This window comes from Andrena cerasifolii, chromosome 13 (genome assembly GCF_050908995.1).
Source record: "Andrena cerasifolii isolate SP2316 chromosome 13, iyAndCera1_principal, whole genome shotgun sequence".
Lineage (NCBI taxonomy): Eukaryota > Metazoa > Arthropoda > Insecta > Hymenoptera > Andrenidae > Andrena > Andrena cerasifolii.
In genome coordinates, this window is record NC_135130.1 from 6,299,272 (window position 1) to 6,320,618 (window position 21,347).

Consider the following 21,347-nt stretch of genomic DNA (forward strand, 5'->3'; position numbering starts at 1 on the left):
TCGTAAGCATACTTTTCGAGAAAAAAAATTGTTACTGGAAGTGATAATAGGATTTTGGGGTGTTTCTGCAGTACAGACAAGACTGAATACAAATTTTAAAGATTTGTGGTGGGTAGTAAAAAGCATAGAAATACAAATTATTTATATTTAGGAGAAGACGCTCATTTCGGAATTAGAATTTCATAAAGACAAACGATTTCTAAACCATTCTACACAGTGAAGTATAATAATTAGTTCTAACCCATCACTACTTTCACCAAACAATATAAATCTACAAACGACACTCGTTTCATAATTAGAATTTCATAAAGACAAGCGATTTCTAAACCACCCTACACAGTGAAGTATAACAATTACTTCGAACCCATCACTACTTTCACCAAACAATATAAATCTACAAAAGACACTCGTTTCATAATTAGAATTTCATAAAGGGAAACGATTTCTAAACCACCCTACACAGTGAAGTATAATAATTAGTTCCAACCCATCACTACTTTCACCAAACAATATAAATCTACAAAAGACACTCGTTTCATAACTAGAATTTCATAAAGGGAAACCATTTCTAAAGCACCCTACTCGGTGAAGTATAACAATTACTTCGAACCCATCACTACTTTCACCAAACAATATAAATCTACAAAAGACATTCGTCTCATAATTAGAATTTCATAAAGGGAAACCATTTCTAAACCACCCTACACAGTGAAGTATAATAATTAGTTCCAACCCATCACTACTTTCACCAAACAATATAAATCTACAAACGACACTCGTTTCATAATTAGAATTTCATAAAGACAAACGATTTCTAAACCACCCTGCACAGTGAAGTATAATAATTAGTTCCAACCCATCACTACTTTCACCAAACAATAGAAATCTACAAAAGACAATCCTTTCATAATTAGAATTTCATAAAGGGAAACGATTTCTAAACCACCCTACACAGTGAAGTATAACAATTACTTCGAACCCATCACTACTTTCACCAAACAATACAAATCTCTCGAAACTAAGCATCGAAGCCCGCCGAGAGGTTTCCCAAGCCGTTTATTTCTCCGAAGCCAGGGTGATTACGGTAAATTAAAAAGGCCCACTTCGCGAGAATAGAAATTGGCGAAATCTTTTACACGACTCTGGAAATAATAGGAGCAGTTCGTTCAAGACTGCGCCTCTGTCTGTATGCATAATTAAAGAATCCAGGCGGCTATTGTTGCTGCTTGTTCGCCACTTTCACCTCGTTCTCTTTGATATCCTAGAGCAGCAGGGATAACGAACGCGAAGGACGGTGCGTAACGATGTACCGAGAACAATGTCTTGGAATGCATTCGAGATGCAACTAGGGCAAGTGCATTCGAAGATGCTAAGTACCGAGGATTGCAGGGGTACGAGTGATCGTTGATTGCTTTTGAATAGATTTAGGACAAGTGGGGAGGGCGATGGCGAAAATGAAGGGTGCAGGAGCAGAGCTAGTGGTTGGGTATTATTTTTAAATGCTTCGCGAGGGTTGAACGAGTACAACATTTTTAGAAGCTACAATAAATTAAATGCGTTTAGTAATTACAAGGGACTTCGTACTTTTACTGTTATTCTAAACGAATGCAGACAGCTATTTGTTAAATTACTGACTACTGTAAAAAGATTTTTTTACGTGAGAGAGGAGGAATCGTGCACAGGTTTGTTCACTTAAATTCAGATGAGCGATTGTGAAAGCCACTGTCTTGAGTTATTCTTTTGTCTACATCAGTTTCAGTTTTCACATCAAACCATGAAGCAGCTGGATGCCTGGTTTCTCTTATCCTGACACGAGGCACGAATGTAGACTTCGTAGATTTTGAATGATAGTTCTCCGCGAAGAAATTTATGACTGCTTATACTGGGGCAAGTATAACATTGTAGTACTTGACGGTTCTGCGAGATTAGTATTCGTGTTGTGGATAAAACGTGGAAGATCACTTTTCAAGTACTTTTCTTGCAACTACTGTATCATTTTTTTTTGCGTAATAAATTGATTTCTTAATGTAATTCGAGGGGAAAAATGCGTTCATTAATGGGTAGTGTATAATTAGAATACTATTTAAATGATTTTAAAAGGAAGAAAACAAGCTTAAAATAAAGTTTAAAATAAATGGAATATAAACATTGAAATTAGTAATAAGATTAGTAAAATTAACAACAATTAGAATACTATTTAAATGATTTGAAACGGAAGAAAACAAGCTTAAAATAAAGTTTAAAATAAATGGAATATAAACATTGAAATTAGTAATAAGATTGGTAAAATTAACAACAATTAGAATACTATTTAAATGATTTGAAACGGAAGAAAACAAGCTTAAAATAAAGTTTAAAATAAATGGAATATAAACATTGAAATTAGTAATAAGATTAGTAAAATAAACAACATATAAACATTGAAATTAGTAATTTTTACGTAGTAATCTTGCACTCTATAATAAATGTCGTACTTGCAAGGAAAAAATCTGTAGGTATCTACTAGAAAGTAATAGCGAAATAATAAAAAAAAAAATCAAAAACCTTGTTGACTCAAGAATCTTCGAACCAGAGTCCCCCAAATATTTACATTGAATTCTATCTCAATTAGCAACTCAAATACCCATTTCAAAAACCTGAGAATATTCCATCTTAAATTGTCATAAACGCGAGTGCAATTAAAGCACTCAACAATATACAATCATAATTAAATGAAAAATTTGTTACATCATATAACAAGCTTCCCACTCCTCTTAAAAAAAAACAACAACAAAAAAGTGACACTGCTATAAACACATGCTCTCCATTCTATTTAATTATAACCTGCTGAAAATTCAATTTAATTCCGCATTAAAGGATGAAAATCGAAATGTGGGACGTCTCCGACCATCGAGAAATTACAATTATTCATCACCCCGCCACTTATAATCGTCTCTCACCGTTCAACGCCCATTATTCATCGGTTTCGCGCGCTTTTTATCGCGCGGCGGGTGATTTAAAATGCTCCGAGCCACTGGCTCTAATTGAGACGCGAGCTCGTTACGACGGATGCAGGTAAATAAACGTCAGCTTGCTGCGAAATGGTTTCTGAAATCGCTCGCGATTGGAAGAGTCCCATTACAGACTCAATCGTCGCCGCGGCACAGACAGAGAAAGAAAAAAAAAAGCGTCGGGATTCGCAATTAAACGTGATTGCGTTATCGACGTCGCGGGTCGTGTATATTTCATTTGTAGTTGCATATTAAGTAACGAATTAATAACGTCGCACGTGCTGAATCATAGTTAATTGCCCGGTGATTCACGGCACGCTCAGACGTTGGCCTCAACACTGCGATCTTCGTTTTAATATTCGTTCAAATACTGCCGAACAGTTTGTCATCGTTAACAGGACAATAAAACCGTTTACGCTGCTTTTGATATAGAGGGTGTTTCGTTTAGCTCGACCCATTTTAATGTCTTTGCTATTCTCGATGATGACGAAAGGATTCTGGTAGAAAGCAGTTGCTTGTTTCGAAAAAAAATTGTAAACAATTTGTAATAAGATTTATACCAAAAGGGTCATCTCTGTAGCACCAAAAGGTTTCCTCAAAATATTTTTTAAATTGCAGATACTCCGATTACAGCATAGCGAATTTTCCTCGAAATACTTAGAGTAATTGAGTATGGGTATACCAAGCAATAGTGCGTTGGAGACTTTCAGTTGCCAGTCATTGAGTAATAAGACTTTAAATTTAAATCAAAATTTAAACTTCAAATCTAGCAAATTTCAGGCCTCACTGCTAAGCTGAAATCTAATCACTGCTACTCCCACAGAATTCGCGGTGTGGAACTATTTTATTTCGACTCGGTTCGATGAAACGATTTTTCCTCATTTCGAGTGCCTCAAGTGTTCTGGACTAGGGCTGTTACGAATATTCGAATGTTATTCGAATAATTAGGAGTAGTCGAATATTATTCGAATAATTAGGAGTAGTCGAATATTATTCGAATAATTAGAAGTAGTCGATTATTATTCGGATAATTAGGAGTATTCGAATATTATTAGAATAATTATGAGTATTCGAATATTATTAGAATAATTATGAGTATTCGAATATTCGAATATTATCAGAATAATTAGGAGTATTCAAATATATAAATATTATTAGAATAATCAGGAGTATTCGAATAATTAGGAGTATTCGAATAATTAGGAGCAATCGAATATTATTCGAATAATTAGGAACAATCGAATATTATTCGAATAATTAGGAGTAGTCGAATATTATTCGAATAATTAGGAGTAGTTGATTATTATTCGAATAATTAGGAGTATTCGAATATTATTAGAATAATTAAGAGTATTCGAATATTCAAATATTATCAGAATAATTACGAGTATTCGAACATTCGAATATATTTAGAATAATTAGGAGTATTCGAATCTTCGAATATTATTAGAATAATTAGGAGTATTCGAATCTTCGAATATTATTAGAATAATTAGGAGTATTCTAATATTATCAGAATAATTAGGAGTATTCGAATATCATTAGAATAATTAGGAGTATTCGAATATTATCAGAATAATTAGGAGTATTCGAGTATTCGAATATAATTAGAATAATTAGGAGTATTCGAATCTTCGAACATTATTAGAATAATTAGGAGTATTCGAATATCATTCGAATAATTAGGAGCATTCGAATAATTAGGAGTATTCAAATATTCATAAGTTATTCGAATAAATTATTCGTACTCGAATATTTACAGCTCTACTTCAGACGGCCCTGTTTAGAAGCAAACCGCCGATCATCGATTGGCCAGCCAGTGAAAAGCCGCGCAGAAACTGCAAATTAGCCTCCGCGAGAGCTCATCCACGATCCCACCTAGGAAATCGTTCGGGTAAAAAGCGAATAATGGAGCCAGCCAGCGAGGAATTCATCCAGCTTTCACCCTGGAGCTTCGTTTCCTTTCTCCTCCGCCACCGGGGCAGCTTCTTATCCGCCGATCTTCCGCCACCTTTGGAAAGATAAGCGGGGCTCTATGCAAATAAGCGCGGAGGTAGAAGAGCGTGCCTGTGACGGAGGAGCCATCAGGTAAACCGTTTATCGTCCGGGGACAGCTGTTTTTAAGGCTGTCCCGACGAAGGAGACTCGCCTATTCGCCTGCAAAGCCGATCTCTGCTAGTTGAATCCGCGCACCGGGCTACGTTCACTGGGATCGCCGAGGAATTAAGATAACGAAACCGCGTCGAGGAGAGGAACGTGGGAACGTGAAATACAAACTGAATCGATTGCTCTGCGATCTCGATCTCCAGCTGAAGTTTGGAAGAGATTATCACCGACGCCTCCCAAATTATTAGACATTTTCCTATTCTTTTAATTAATTCGTTTTTGGTGATTTTTCCATATCTATGGCGATATTTATTCTATGATGAGAGTTTTGTGAGACGACGAGCTACGTGGGCTGTCTGCAGTGATACTAATTTTTTTTTAAATAAATTTTACTCCAAAATTCTTATAGCAGAAACGCAGTATTTCTCGCTGATTGTCAACTTAGAGGATTCACTGATTCTGGAACATCGAAATCGATTCTCTGTCAGTCGTATCTCTATTTTCGACGCGGCCAAGCAAGGAAGTGTAATTTAGTCACGTGCCACACGTACACGTGGGCAGAACACTGCACGTTTCGTCGAACCTTCTTCAAGTTCAGAAAAATACCCTTTCGTTATCGAAATTAGCGAGGAACAAAGGATCTGCAGACCTTGGTGGTCTGTGCAGGAGCCACGAATCGCTCGATTTCGAGGCAAAATTATATACTTTAAGTTCTCAAGATTACTTTAATTTTTTATTCTTACTTTTTGTAATGCTTGTTCTCTCTATTTTAGTTTAGTTTATAGTTCACTCTTCTTGTCTATGCCTTTTGTAAACGTTCAGGTTTCTTCTGTTAGAGTAATAAAGACGATTAATAATTATAAAACGCGGGCAAATTATAAATAAAGAGCGAAGCAATGAATCAGCATTTAGAAACTTTTGGAAAGAAACGAATTAAATTAACGGATTTGAGCGTGGCACAGCAGATGAAAATCATTGAAATTTACTATTCAAAGGACAAGACTCTTGGAAAAGTGAATCTTTTTAAAAAAAAATCCCCGTTTGAAATTAGGTACAGGAAAAGAAGTGAAAAATTTGAAGAAGACTGGAAATAGAAGAACACGAGTTTTGTAATAATTTGAGAAGTAAAAAATTGAAAATACTGACTAATAAGATATCAAAATTTACATAAATTTTAATTTCCCTCAGACAATTTTTATTAAAGATACAGCAAGTTACGAATAAGTGTTTAAAAGAATAGGGAGGTCATTTTGAAATCTCCACCCAGCATTTTGCAAAGCCCAACTCCAGAGAATGTTTCGCGAGGCTTATTGTCGCGATTATGCAAAGCTCTCGGCCACAAAGCGAAGGAAACAGGCTCAGATCCAGTAAATGAGCTCCCCTCACGGGTGAGCGCTTAAAGAATTTTCTGCCACTTCAAATGCGCCACTTGCGCGACAGAATTACCCCGCGAGGAGGGCTCTTCCTTGCCCTATTTCAGTCCAATTGTAAGAAATAAAGCGACAAAGCGAGCGAACGTGCCGTGTATTGTGACGAAACAGTGCCATCGTGAGAAGTAATCAAGAACCCACACAGCGCGTCGCGACAGTGTGTCAAATTACTTCTGCAGACAGCTTGGGAGGCTTGCTTCCCTAGGTCTGTCCGAGTAATCCAAACACTATTTGTATAATTCGAAATTCCAGCTAAATAAAACTGTTTTGACGAACTGCAAATCAAGTGGGACAGGAATTTTTAAAAATTTTGGGTTACTCGGAAAATATAGAGCTCTTAAAAATCGACGAGCACTTATAAAAATTATGAATTGCTTAAAAAAAAATATAAAGCAGCTCAGTTAATTGTTAATAGCTCGCAACAATTGAATTGGCTAAAAAGAATCAAGTATCTCGAAAAATTTCAAACAGATTGAAGAAATTTTAGCAATTCGAAAATTAGGGAGGATTTCTAAATTTGCAAGCAGTTGGAAAAATTTGCGAGGATGAAACTAAGAAATGTGAATAAATTTCTGTAAAATTCTCGATTTGATTTAATTTTACTATTGAGAATTCAAAAAATTCTGAAACTTTGTGGATAAATGGGGGATTTCCTCTTGATTACAACGCAATTTTTGTTTGCAGCACAAATTCACTCTAGGGGGCTGCAATTAACCCCTGAAAATTCGGGTATTTTTTTATTTTATAGAGAAACAGTTTCTAGACAAAAATCACTTGTTTTACTTAGATCTATTAAATGGTAAAAGTTTTACCATTGTTGGTTTCATCAATTGTTTAAACAGTTCTTAGATCAAATGGTAAGAGAAGTAACTTTTGTCTTGAAAATTTTCTTCCATCTCTTACAGATTGCGAGTTACAAAATAAAATCGAAAAATAGCCGAATTCTCAGGGGTTAATTTCACCCCCTTAGAGTGAATTTGGGCAGCAAACAAAAATTCCGTTGTAATCAGGAGGAAATCACCTACATATTCACAAAGTTTCATATCTCTGAGTATTTTATGAAGTTGCTCAATAAATCTGACTTTTCAGAGTCTCAATTCCAATTTCACAATTTAAATTCAGCGAATTTTGCCCGAAAAGATCATGATTTCAACTTTAAATAGCCGCCATTTTGTTTTAAATTAATATTCCAGAAAATTCCCTCCGTCAATCTGAGGACACAATAATATACTAACGAAATCTTTTTTGCATTTTGATTTTAGCACCGCGAAAGCAAATTTTTAAAAATGCTTCTTGGATGTCGCTTGTTATTTTATCATAAACGCGAATATTTTTCCACGAAAAAATTACCAAACGTTCCTTAAATGTTGCTCTTTTAAATGCAAAAAGTTCTGTAAGAATATACGCGTCCGCTTTTTCAAAAAAAATTCACAAACGTTCGCCTCTTTTCGGCCGCCAGGCTAGAGCTGCAACCCCCCTTAACCACCTCCTTTTTACGAGCAACGAAATAATTAAACCATTTACGCGCGCACGGCGCGCAACGTACACGTCGGGGCATCCGTATAAACGCGAATTAAATGGAGGAATGTTGCCGGGAACAGTCGTGAAACAAACACGAAAACCAGGTCGCTGGTGTTCGCGTATGAATTACAGAAATTAGCAGATTAGATCTTTCCGCGGGCAGGCACAGATTTGAGACTGCAAACGCGGCTAGAAAACAGAGCATGCTGATCGCTGGTGCGAGGAAGGGCGAAGGCTGTCTTCCGGTTGACGTTTCCAGGCGCAGCAGAGGACAAAAGAGCTCCTCAGAAGCCGAACTATTAATCACGTCCATAAAATGAAAAGCAGAGAGAAAACTCGGGCAGCGAGAACTTAGGAGACTTAAAGTATGACTGAAATTTAACTCCTTATCGAATGAAAGTGTTCGCCATTAGCGATATTGCTTCCCGAGGAGACGTACCTGCTGAAAAACACGGAATACGACGCGAGTGAGGAAAGCTCGTTGGAAGGAGAAACAAAGCGGTCGATTCAGGAAATTTTCGAGAGGAATGCTGCCACGTACAACACTCCGCCAATGAATCGAATTAAACACGGTGGAAGACAATTGAAGAAATCGAGGCGAGACAGGCGACCCGCATTTTTTTACGAAATTGCATCGTTAATTGTGACCTTTGTGCGAGTTTAAAGCTTGTTTGATGAAGTCAAAAGACTGGAGTATATTTTTTTAACCCTTAACTGGTGTACTGCTTTTGGCAAACGTGACTGGTATACTGGGGTCGTGGCAGACCCCGAATAAAAAAGGACAGAGAAATTTGTAAAGTCGACACTAGAGCAACCACTATGAATATTTTCTTCTTAGGTAATGTAGAAAATAACAGAAGCGTAGAAAGTTAAACTGTTATTATAAAATTAATTAGAAATTCAGTTTACCAACTTAGACAACCGAAAATTGTACATCGAACTTGAAGAATATCCTTCATCATCCAAATATGCTACTTTCATTACCATTCGCCTTTCCAGCCCTGCTCCACCCACCACTACACCTATACACCCAGAAGTTACTCGAAAACACGTGCAGCCCTTTACACGATGCACAACCGACTTCACTAATCCCCGAACTTTTAAATTATTCTACTGCGCCCTGGTCAGACCTCACCTGGAATATGCACCCGTTTGGTCGCCTTGCCAATTAAAATATAAACAACTTATCGAGAGGGGTGCAGCATAGTTTCCTTAGATATGCTGCATTTAGGCTAGGCCAAGGGATGGCAATCACTGACCACGATTATATCCCAATCCCGAATCAGTTGAATCCGCGGTCCCTAGGGTTTAGCAGAGCTGAGGCGGACTTGCTTCTCCTTTTTAAGATTATTAACTGCCTTATTAATTGCCCTGAACTCCTTGAATTGATAAACTTCTATGCTCCCAATACTGCCCTCCTTGGTTAAACTGTCCTATCTAACATTTTTTAATTTTTTTAGATATGTTGAAATATTTGAAGTTCCACGCGTCTTTTACCTTTTCAGTAAAGTTAGAAAGCTCTACGTGCTTCGTAAAGATTTATAAACAGTATAATGTATTTAACCTAACTCATTTCCAAATGGTTATAATATCCTATATAAAACAATTAATTAATAATACATCACCTACTGGTACACCTATTACGCAAAATTATACTAGGCTGTTACGAAATAATGGCAACATGCTTTAATTTGAACGAAGGAAAATAAGGACGGTACAAATTAAATGATAAAACTTCAGTTTTCTCGATTGTCTCAAAATGTTAGATAGGACATTTTAACTAAGGAGGGCAGAATAGATCGTCTAGATTTGCACGTACTTCTCACCCCCAGCGGTGTATCTCCTCAATGGTCAACTCTGACCCTGTAAACCGCATGTGCAGTGACTTATTTGGTGTTAATACAAGCAGCTTTAAAAACACGGTTCACAGTAACTTACGAAACTTGTGATTTGTCCGTCAGAACTGTACTACCAGCTATGTACGCTAACGGAGACCTATCCCCGTTTACGAATAAAAAAATAAAATAACACTACCCCAAAAGCAGAAACCACGTGACCAGATGAACCCACGATCACAAGCCACCTCAGCTCGAGGCAAGCGTCCAGTTAACAGGGTTAACCATCAGCCTCGCCTAGCGAGCAACCGCTGATTCCCGACGAGCATAGTCTAAAGACACAAAAGGCTTGCCAACGGTCTCACCCCTCCAGCCCCATGGAATTCTATTTTCACCGATGATCGATGAGCGGCAACAGAGACGCAAAGCAACCTCCTCGAGCCGAACAGAGCCAGCTTTCAGTGCAACGGAATCACCTTTCGCAAGGGGCATCGGTAGGAGCCGCAGGACAGGTTGCAGTGTCGCGGCTCCCTGGCGGTGGCCACCCGGCATCCCTCCTCGAGCGTCGTCTCCTCCACGTTCAGCATCCGTTCCTTCTCTATCGCGTCCGTCAGGCCCCTGCTCTCCATGATCAGCCTCAGCCGGTTCCTCTCCGTCTTGACTGTCTTCTGGTTGTGCGTGGCGGGTGGCGTCCCTCTCGGAAGAGGGATCATCGAGGCGCCGCGGGCTCTCGGGTCTAGGTCGCTCGCCTTCGACGACGGAGAAGCCTCTCTGCCCCCGGAGCTGGCCTGTCTCAGGTTCCTCTCCCTGTTCTCGCCTGGCATGCTGCTTCCTATTTCACTACCCTCTCTAACCACCACCCCCCTCCGACCTTTACGATTCGGGGAACGCGCGTCGCGGGAGTACAGTGTCCACCCCGCTCGGCTCTTCTTTCTATGCTTTACAGAGGATCGATGGGGATCCAGCCCGTCGTGCGATTTACGCGTCGCGACGCCCGGTGTTGTCCTGGCACGTCTGACGTCGGCGCACCGCCAGAAAGCCACTCTTCTCCGGGTTTCGACCCTTCTTCATCCGGCGAGGGGCAGCTTCATCGCGCTCCATCGGGCGTCGAGTGCCCAGGCACGCATGCGTTGAAGCAAAGATTTTCAAAACGTCCCTCTGGCATTTCTGCACCCCCTGGCAGGGGCGCGCGCGAGCCGAGCCGCTGGCGGCGGGACTTCTTCCTCCCCGCCGCGACACACCCCCACCTATTGTCGCTGAGAGACGATCCTTAATTGGCACGCCGATCTCTGGGGGATTTCGCGCAACGTGGCTGCCAGGCAACAACAGCTCCCCTCGGGAGCCTTCGACCGTTCGCCTCCGAACGATAAGGAATGCCACTTCGGATGCGATTCACCTATCATGGCTTTCAGTCGGGCTGCTCTTCGAAATGGATTAGGCAACAATTCGATGCGATCTTCGCGAGGAATAAGCCGAGCTTCGGTAAGCTGGCCTCCGGATAGTGGAATGGACTTTGCGGCCTTTCAGCTTCGAACCAGGAACTCGATGCAGTTTGCTATATTTGCGCTGCAGGTACCGCAGTTTAGGGTCTCCTTAGGGTTCATCCGGGTGGTAGCAGGTTTCTCTGCGCAGGGTTCAGCTTCTGAGACAACAACAGTCGACTAGGATGATTAAAGTGTCTTTCCACGAAATTCTTCAAAACAGGCTTGGGTTCTTTTCTACCACAGAGACACGTCGATGCTTTGGCATTGCAGGTTCCATTTATAGTTGCTCGCTGCTGGTCGTTCTCGGCCCACGTTTGCCGTTCGTTTCGTAAATCGACCGGACGCGCCTTTTGCGGCGGAAGATAGAGATGGGGAATCTGTTCCCCTCTGTCTGGCTTCAGAGGTAGACGTTAGAGACCAAAGCTCGAATCTTATTCCCCTTCCAGCCGAGTTCCTTCGGAGCCCAATACCTGGCAAGTCCCCAGAGTTACAAAGTCCTCGCGCAGCTGCTCTCCAATCCTTCGAACAGTGAAAATTACCATTTTACTTCACTCGAGACACTTCCACGGCACACCTCGATTCCAAAACCGCCACGAGTCACCCCGCGTTCCACTTGGACCAGGTCGCGGAATCCTTCCTCCGGCAAGCAAGCCTCTCCAGAAATCTGCCTGAATGACAGCCACGTGCGGAGCGCCCCGATCATTAAAACACCCAGGTCCCCTTTCCAGTCCCGATCGCAGAGGCTAACAAGAGAGCTGCTCGACGCGTAGAAGCGCCGTTACACCGTCAGCCTCCCCTCGTCGGGCTTGAAGCAGCGACGAACCCCAGGAACGTCCACAGTAGGCACTACAAACGTCGCAACTCGATTCGCGACTTCCACGGTTGAACAGCACCGAGGGTTTTGCGGGAGGGTATTCCCCGGCTCGGGGTCCGCCGGGCCCCGCGTGCCTCAACGAGGGACTACCCGCCGAGTATTCCTGTACTGTATTCCGATCTGCGGCGCGCTGTAGAGTCGTCTTTGGCTCGTCACAATCGATTCACTGTTCAGCGCGATGCTTCTCCGGGGCATCGGCTCACTCGGTGTGGCTCTCCTCTTTTCGGCGCACACCGGGGGCCCGAGGAGCAGTGGCGAAACACGGGGCGACTGCGGCCCGATAGGAACCGGAAGGTCGCCGGATGACGAAGGCTCCTGCGAGGCCGCGAAGCGTTCAGGGGGACCACGTACTGTTGGCAGCTGAAATAAACTGGCGTAGGTTAGGGGGATCGAAGAACAGCTGGGCTCGGCCTGGGCTGCTGTACGCCATCACTGACTCACTCACCTCCCTCCCTCTCTCTTCAGCCCCGTTCCTTTGTGCCGTTTCTCTCCTTCCCGCCTCGCTGCGTCTTTTTCCCTCTCCCTCCGTACTCCCACCCTCGCCGCTGCCTCTCCCTGCCTCCCCACCCGCGCTCTTTTGGATAAATTAAGTCCCCTCTCTCTCTCTCTCGCTCGACGCTGCGCCGCGTGGGTCGCCTCGCTCGCGTATGAATTTCGCCCTCCCTACCCCCGCCGTCGCTGTCTTTTCATTTACCCCTCTTGTTGGCTGGCTCCGTTCTCTCCACCGCGTGGCTTTATTCCTCCTTTTGGCGCGATGTCTCTTCTTGGTCGTTTGATTTCCTCGGCGGACTTGGTGCTCCTTTTGGTCTCCTTCCACGACTCCGTTTACTGCGTAAGCCTGCGATTCTTGTTTGCTGAGGCCTCGTTGGCGATTTCGAAGGTTTTCGGGGATTTAGGTTCGTTTTGGGGTTTGCTTTTTTTTTTTTTTTTGGGCGCGCATCGTGTGGCGTGGCTTTGCTTCGTTTGCTCGGAGTAATCGTTTTATCTTTGTATTGTGTAAAGCTTCGTTCCCTTGCTTGGTTCGCTTTTTGGGTGAAATATGAAGCGAGGAATTCGAAGAGCAAATATAACAAGTATTTTTAATTTTTTTTGGAGAGGTTTTAAGGGGTTGTGGTCAGTTAGGAAGCTGAAAAAATGTGTGGTTTTGGGGAATTTTTTTCTTAGGAACTATAAAACTTTATTTGAGAAACTTTTTTTTGTTTGGAAGGTTGTGTATTTAGCTATGTCTCTGATTTTTGGTGTTAAAAAATATTTATTAATGAAGAAGTTATTTACAATCTCTTGGATGGGCGGTTCGAAAGAGGGGTTTGCGGTGAACACGATTACTCGGAAGGGGATTATATAAAATCGAAAATTGAAAAAAATGTAGTTAATATACTAAATTGTCTAGTCCTTGGGCGAAGGGTATTTGGAAATATTGATTTAGGACAAAATGGCAAACGTTCAAACGTAAAATGTCGATTTTCGATTGCGGCCGAAAATAACTTTGTTGTTAATAAATATTTGTTGACGCCAAAATTCAGAAACATAGCTAAATGTACTACCTTTCAAATAAAATAAAAGTTTTTTGGATAAAGTTTTATGGTTTCTGAGAAAAAAATCACACCTTTTTTGGCCTCCTGACTGAGCGTAACCCCTTAAGTAAAAATTGATTTTTATTTAAAGGGAAGTCAATTGTCATTAAACCTGAATGAAATTTCTCAAAAAATGAAGTGATTAAAAAAATATTATTTTTTAATTGTTCTGATTGCGACTAACCATTATGAATGATTAAAAAAAATGTCTGGTTATATTCATTTAATAAAAGTTATTAACTCTTATACCACAATTTTTTAAATTTGTTTTATAACAGTTATAGTACTCAAGATAAGTTCACGGATTATAATGGAGCAGCTAAACCAAGCTCTGCTTTTGTGTCGAATATACAGTGCACCGTTTTATCTCTGACGTTTAATTCCTTAGTATTTGATACGCGATAAAGAGACGAAATCTAATTATTTTGTACAGTGTTGATAATTAGAGGGTCAAGCGAGTTTATCGCTCAGCAGGCTATATCAGACATTACAATGCTTTTTGAACCTGCATCGTCTCCAGATAATCGTTACGCAAACGGTACGCTAGAGTCACGTTTATATGAACATTTTCTTCGCATTTACAGTGCACTTGAAAATTTGAAAACATCTTAATCTATGCCCTCAACCAGTGGCGCACGCAGAAAGGGAGGCCAAGGGGCACCCCCCAAAGAAAAAGTAAGGGGATTAATGTAACCACGACTGAAGTAATTCAAAAAGAAAAGGAGCCTGGATTTTATTCTTTAAATAAATTTTTATAATAACCTACTGAATTTTATTGAATTTGCATTGAAAATATTTGTATCCCTTCTATTCGGTTCTCCCCAAGATTAAATCCTGAGAGAGTAACGACACTCATAAACCCATTTTGTTTGCAATGTAATATTATTCATTGTCTGCCTACTTCGTTGCACAGTGTTTGTAATAAAATAACAAAATAATTGCTAAATATCTCAGTAGAAAATAGTGCTCTTTCTTTCTTTCCCTAACAAACGAGTCTCTATCTCTTTTTCTCTGCCTATACCTCGTAAGATAACATAAGTACTTTTTTCCACACACAAAAAATTCGATATCTCCTTTCCTGTCTCTCTTACTCTCATTCCTTCAGTCCTGTCTCTTACTCCGTCCACTTTCTAATTTGTTTTCCTTTTCTTCTTGTCTTTTACGTTTACTATATATCCTACGACTGCTGACCGCCTTATCTTGCGTATCTAATCAGGCCTCTTCCTCTTTTCCTCGTGAGTGACGCGTTCGCGACTGTTTCTTGATTAAAGGACGGATCGACGCCTCCATTATATCGATCGGTGACGAAAGAGTATCGCGTAGAAGTCGCGGCTTTTAATACCGTTCCTTATCACCGGTGTTTCGCTCGGTTATCAAACGCCTGGGGACGTATATTCCTCTTCCTTTCGCGATAAAATGAGCTTCGTTTTTATCGCAGGCTTCGCGGCTTTCGCGTGGCTTTATCCTGGACGCGATTACGTATAATATTTAAAGCACGCGGATAGTGTTACGGGGAAAAGAAATAATTAAATTGCAGAGTGATTATTAATATAACTGGATACTAGAGATGTCTGGGTGTTAGGAATATTGAAAATAATAGCACACTGAATATATTAGTGTACCTACTGCAGGTATTAGGGTACTGGAGATATTGCAGTGGTGGGTATTATATTAGGATACTGGATATATTAGGATACTGGAAATATTAGGGTTTCTGAAATATTAAAATATTGAAAATATAAGGGTTTTTGGAATATTAAAATACTGGGGGTATTAGAGTACTGGATATATTAGGTTACTGGATATAGTAGACTATTGAGGATATTAGCGTACTGAATATATTAAGATACTGGAAATATTAGGGTTTCTGAAATATTAAAATATTGAAAATATAAGGGTTTTTGGAATATTAAAATACTGGGGGTATTAGAGTACTGGATATATTAGGTTACTGGATATAGTAGACTATTGAGGATATTAGAGTACTGGATATATTAGAATACTGGAAATATTAGGGTTTCTGAAATATTAAAATATTGAAAATATAAGGGTTTTTGGAATATTAAAATACTGGGGGTATTAGAGTACTGAATATATTAGGTTACTGGATATAGTAAACTATTGAGAATATTAGAGTACTGGATATATTAGAATACTGCAGATATTAGGATACTTGAAATATTAGGGTTTTTGATACATTAAAATATTAAAAATATAAGGGTTTTTGGAATATTAAAATACTGGGGGTATTAGAGTACTGAATATATTAGGTTACTGGATATAGTAGACTATTGAGGATATTAGAGTACTGGATATATTAGAATACTGCAGATATTAGGTTACTAGATATATTAAAATACTGGAGGTATTAGATAAGTTACTGGATATAGTAGAATACTGAGGATATTAGAGTACTCGATATATTTGAATATTGGAGATATTAAAACACTGAAAATAATAAGTTACTGGGGATATTAGAATCCTAAATATATTACAATACAAGTGCTGTTAGGGTGCTGGTGATATTAAAATACTGAGGATATTAAAATACTGAAGAAATTAGAATATCAAGGCATTTGAATACCAGAATTATTCCATTAGAGTACCAAAACTATTACCTAAAGTATTATCAGAATCAAACAGATCCCGAATCTGAAATGCACCGACCCCAGAACAGCCGCCCCCAAGGGTTCTCAAAGAAAAAAAAATGAATAAACAGCAAAGTTTTGGCCACCCCCAGCAGTTATCCCGTGGAAACCTCGAGGAACGTTTCCTCGCTTTTATTTCATGCCACGTACCCAAAACCCCCGGTGCACACGAAGGAAGGGAAAAAATCAACCCTCCCCCCCTCGGATTCCCCCATGGCGTGATACAACACTTGAGCCATTTCGAAGGACGGAAGAAGCTCTGATCAATAACATCGCCCCGAAGAGAGAGGCAGAGCAGCAACCCCTCTGCAATAACTCCCCTATGGTCGCGTGGCGCATGCTCGCGAATTAAATGCCACCCCTTCTCGCAATTTCGCCGTGTCCACTCCCCCTCTCCCTCCTACAGGGGTTGGACGAAAAATAAATACGCGGAAGCGCACACGCAAAAGAGGGATGCAGCGCACCTATACTCGACGCGTTCATTGATACTGACGAGCTGCGGTGACCTTGATCGTGAAAATATACCGTTCCGGGGGGGAAAAATGCGCGATAAACAATCCTGGTCGCTTAATTAACAACTTGTGGACCGCACTTGGCGCGCGAAAATCTACTCAACCTTTTAACCAAAGGAAACGAGTCTACTCGTCGGTTTGAAAATGACCTTCGATGGGCAGGACGAGTTAACTCGTTCAGCTCTCTTATTTCCAGTTTATTAGTTAAGGTTTATTGACTTCGAGGGAATAGATGTATAATTAACAGAGCTTCTACTTATTCTATTTTACCATGGAATAGGGGTAGTTGAAGAGAAATTAATTTAAAATAGAAAATGTTTCCAGAGTGTTTCTCCAAGTAAAATCGTCTAGGGTGGATGTCCCATTTACTGTCAGTGTCCTTATTACTGCCACTTTATTTATTTCACTTTAAAAATATGTAATGTATAACGAAGAGAAATATAAAGAATGTACTATAATAATAAGAAGAACAGTCCCAATTTTATGATAAATTATTTTTTAAACTATTCATTATACGTTGCGTGTTATTAAGTAAAATAAATGAAGTGGCAGTAATAGGGACACTGGCAGTAATTGGGACATTTACCCTACTTGTTTTATTTTTAAATGGCACTATTGCACTTGAATACTGGATATATTAGAATACTGGAGATATTAGGTTACTAGATATATTAAAATACTGGAGGTATTAGATAAGTTACTGGATATAGTAGAATACTGAGGATATTAGAGTACTTGATATATTTGAATACTGGAGATATTAGGATACTGGAAATATTAAAATATTGAAAATATAAGGGTTTTTGGAATATTAAAATACTGGGCGTATTAGAGTACTGGATATATTAGGTTACTGGATATAGTAGACTATTGAGGATATTAGAGTACTGGATATTCTAAAATACTGGATATATTAGGGTTTTTGAAACATTGAAATATTGGAAATAAATGTGTTTCCGAAATATTAAAGTACTGGATATATTAGAATACTGGAGATATTAGGTTACTAGATATATTAAAATACTGGAGGTATTAGATAAGTTACTGGATATAGTAGAATATTCAGGATATTACAGTACTCGATATATTTGAATACTGGAGATATTAGGATACTAGAAATTTTAGGGTTTCTGAAACATTAAAGTATTGAAAATATAAGGGTTTTCGAAATATTAAACTACTGGGGATATTAGAGTACTGGATACATTAGAATATTGGAGATATTAAAACACTGAAAAATAATAAGTTACTGGGGATATTAGAATCCTAAATATATTACAATACAAGTGACGTTAGGGTGCTGGTGATATTAAAATACTGAGGATATTAAAATAGGTTACTGGAAAAACTCCCACCCAAATGCAATGTCAGCGCGCAAATATCGAAGGGCTGCTGCTGATGGCCCAGTATCGATTTTATATTAGCTTAAAGTATGAATTCTCGACGATGCCAGGCCGCAGATCGCAGTGGGACAGTTTAGCGCGGATGCTGCGTATTACCTTGCTCTCCACTTCAGCGTATCATCGTCATTAATGCACCGCACTGCACGTGCATCACCACTTACGGCGTAAGTGTATTAATCCTCCACGAGGGGCATTCGTTGGAAATTAGAAGACAACGAATGGAGGAAAAAGAAGAACCTGCGATCACTAGACACCACTGCTAATTTGGTAATCAACATCTACGTTCTGATTCGTCTAATTAAAAAATCGCAAATTCCTTCTACATTTCGTCGGATAATTATTTTTATACTTTTGTAGAAAATGTGCGTGATTAAATTTAGGTGATTTTGAAAGATTATTTTCCCCTCGCAGTTATTTTCTTTCTTCAGTGGTACGAAGAATTCCAGACTTATGAATTCTTATCTGCACCGCGGAGTGCTCTTCATGTAGAGTGATTCTGGTCGAAAGTAATTGCTGAAGCGACTCACCTGCAGGATGATAGACCGATGGTTTCGACTCCTCCAAGTCAAGAGGCGACTGGTGAGTTCTCCTGCATGTATGCCTTCGCTGGTGTCCAAGTTCTGACAGAACCGTGGTCGAAACCGAAAGTTACTGTAATATAAATACATCAAATATTTCCCTGCAGTCCTTCGATTTTCTGGGATTTTTAATTGCGCGAGACTGGCTGCGGAAGATTAAAAATATACCGGTTCACATATTTCTTTTATACGATTTTGAAAAATTACACGAGTCTCTATTTTTTTTTCGAACATTAGAAATTTAACTTTCTGCGACTGGTGATTAGTTTATTTATATAAATGTATTTAAATCGTAGCTAACTGTAAGAGAACTTTTCTTCGTTATCTAGCATGTGATAGTATCAATGAATATGTTTTTCACAATTTTCTAGGATTAACGCAGCTTTGATATACGCTATATTTTTTTCACAACCAAAGTAGCACGGAAAGTGTAACAAATTCAAAAGAAAATATATCTTGACCTATTTCCTGGCAATATTATTATCTGACAAAAGAGACTACATAGAAAACTGAAGCTTCCACAGCTTATAAAGTATAATAATAAATAGAAGCTTTTGAAATATAAATTTATAAAAACAGGTGAAGCTCTTCCCTTAATCAAATCGATAATTCACACTATCATTTTATAAAAAAACAACTCATCAGCTCAGTAAAATATTTCCTACCTATTTAAAAATATTAAATTTTCTCAAGAAAATATCCTTCTCAGCAACTATATTTTATCAGGAAATACAATTGGTCAAATAAACTCTGTATAATTTGATAATTCTAGCCGTTGTTTGGATAATTAATGCAGACATAATATGTGTCTGAATAATTATGAATAAAAATTTCATTGTTCCTGGTTGATTGTAAATGTTCTACTATTTACTGTTTACTGCCGATGTACCTAGCAGAGCAGAACATCGCAACAGCGACAATAGCGTGCATTAAAAGACACACTTTCTGGCGTGGGTGGATGCAACTTTGAAGTAAACGCGGAAGCATCTTCAAAGGCATCGTTTAATGCTTGTACTCACTTGTATTCGGCCAGAGGATGATTTTGCCCAGCCTCGTTTTTCCTGCTGTTATCGCACTGCCGTGCCACGCTCTCTGTCAGACGTTTCCCTGAAACACGCCGTTTTCGCGAAAAATTAAAACGATTTAATCGCGTTTTGAATATAAATTCAGCAGCGAACGGACACAAAATTTTGCAAAATTTATTCCGGTAGTTTATCAACCGCAGTGGCCTTTATTTAAAATAAAAGTCTAGCTTGTGTGTTATTTTTGAGTAATAAAATCGAGGCTGTGATAATTTGCTTCAAGCTTTCTATATCTAAATTAATGAATTTCGCCTTTTTTGGGTTATATTTGTAAGACTGGTATTTTTTTCCGCGGTGCTGAATGTGATTTAGTGGAGAAAAATGGGGAAGGGTCGTTGCCCTTTGAATTATTCGATATTTCCAGCGTACCAAATGCTCGCATGCACCTCAAAGTTTTCGAGCACACTCGATCCGCGAGCGACGTTGCTTCTCCCTTTTTCACCTATCATGCCGCTTCACACAAAAATAACCAAATTCCCCGTGGGATGGGCGGAGAGGGGAAAAAAGTAAACCGTCGGAAGATGGTGAGCAGAAAAGCGCAGCCAGTCGTGACGCAAGTGGTGAGAAATGAAAAACAGGGTGCAACACTCCTGCCAGTGTTCCACGATTCTGCTGGGAACTCCCGGACACGCTGCTACGATGGGGGACCATGGCGCGGAATGTACTGGGTGTCTCTCGAATTTTAGCGAAATTGTTTTGGAAATGTCGAAAGCAAAAGGGCATTAATAAATTAAAAATATAATTTCAACATAGCTCCTTTAGAATCTTGAATTGCATAATAAGTTCACCTAGTTCAGTTTAAGGATTGAACAATTTTAAGGTTCAAGAATTTTGGGGTTCAACAAATATTAGGGATCAACAATTTTAGGTTTCACAAATTTTAGGGTTCAACAAATTTAAGGTTCAACAATTTTAAGAATCATCAATTTTAAGGTTCAACAATTTTAGAGTTGAACAATTTTAGGGTTCGACAATTTTAGGGTTCGACAAATTTAAAGTTGAACAATTTTAGGGTTCGACAATTTTAAAGTTGAACAATTTTAGAGTTGAACAATTTTAGGGTTTAACAATTTTAAAGTTCGACAATTTTAGGGTTCAACAATTTTAGAGTTGTACAATTTTAGGGTTCGACAATTTTGGGGTTGAACAATTTTAGGGTTCAACAATTTTAAGGTTCAACAATTTTAGAGTTGAACAATTTTAGGGTTCAGCAATTTTGGGGTTCAACAATTTTGGGTTTCAACAATTTTAAGGTTCAACAATTTTAAGAATCAACCATTTTAAGGTTCAACAATTTTAGGGTTCAACAA

At 39.3% G+C, this 21,347-nt stretch overlaps 1 protein-coding gene across 3 annotated transcripts in view; it reads right to left on the reverse strand.

Moving 5' to 3' along the window:
• LOC143375912 (uncharacterized) overlaps nucleotides 1-21,347 on the reverse strand; it is a 72,054-nt gene that overhangs the window by 15,316 nt on the left and 35,391 nt on the right. For 2 of the 3 annotated variants that reach the window (XM_076825545.1, XM_076825546.1), the window contains exons 3-4: nucleotides 19,975-20,062; nucleotides 18,905-19,028 (exon numbers count right to left, since the gene is read on the reverse strand). In XM_076825545.1, the coding sequence (XP_076681660.1) occupies nucleotides 18,905-19,028; nucleotides 19,975-20,062 (212 nt within the window). Of the gene's footprint in view, nucleotides 1-10,358; nucleotides 10,754-18,904; nucleotides 19,029-19,974; nucleotides 20,063-21,347 lie in introns of those variants that run through there. The other variant, XM_076825547.1, reaches the window with a different exon arrangement.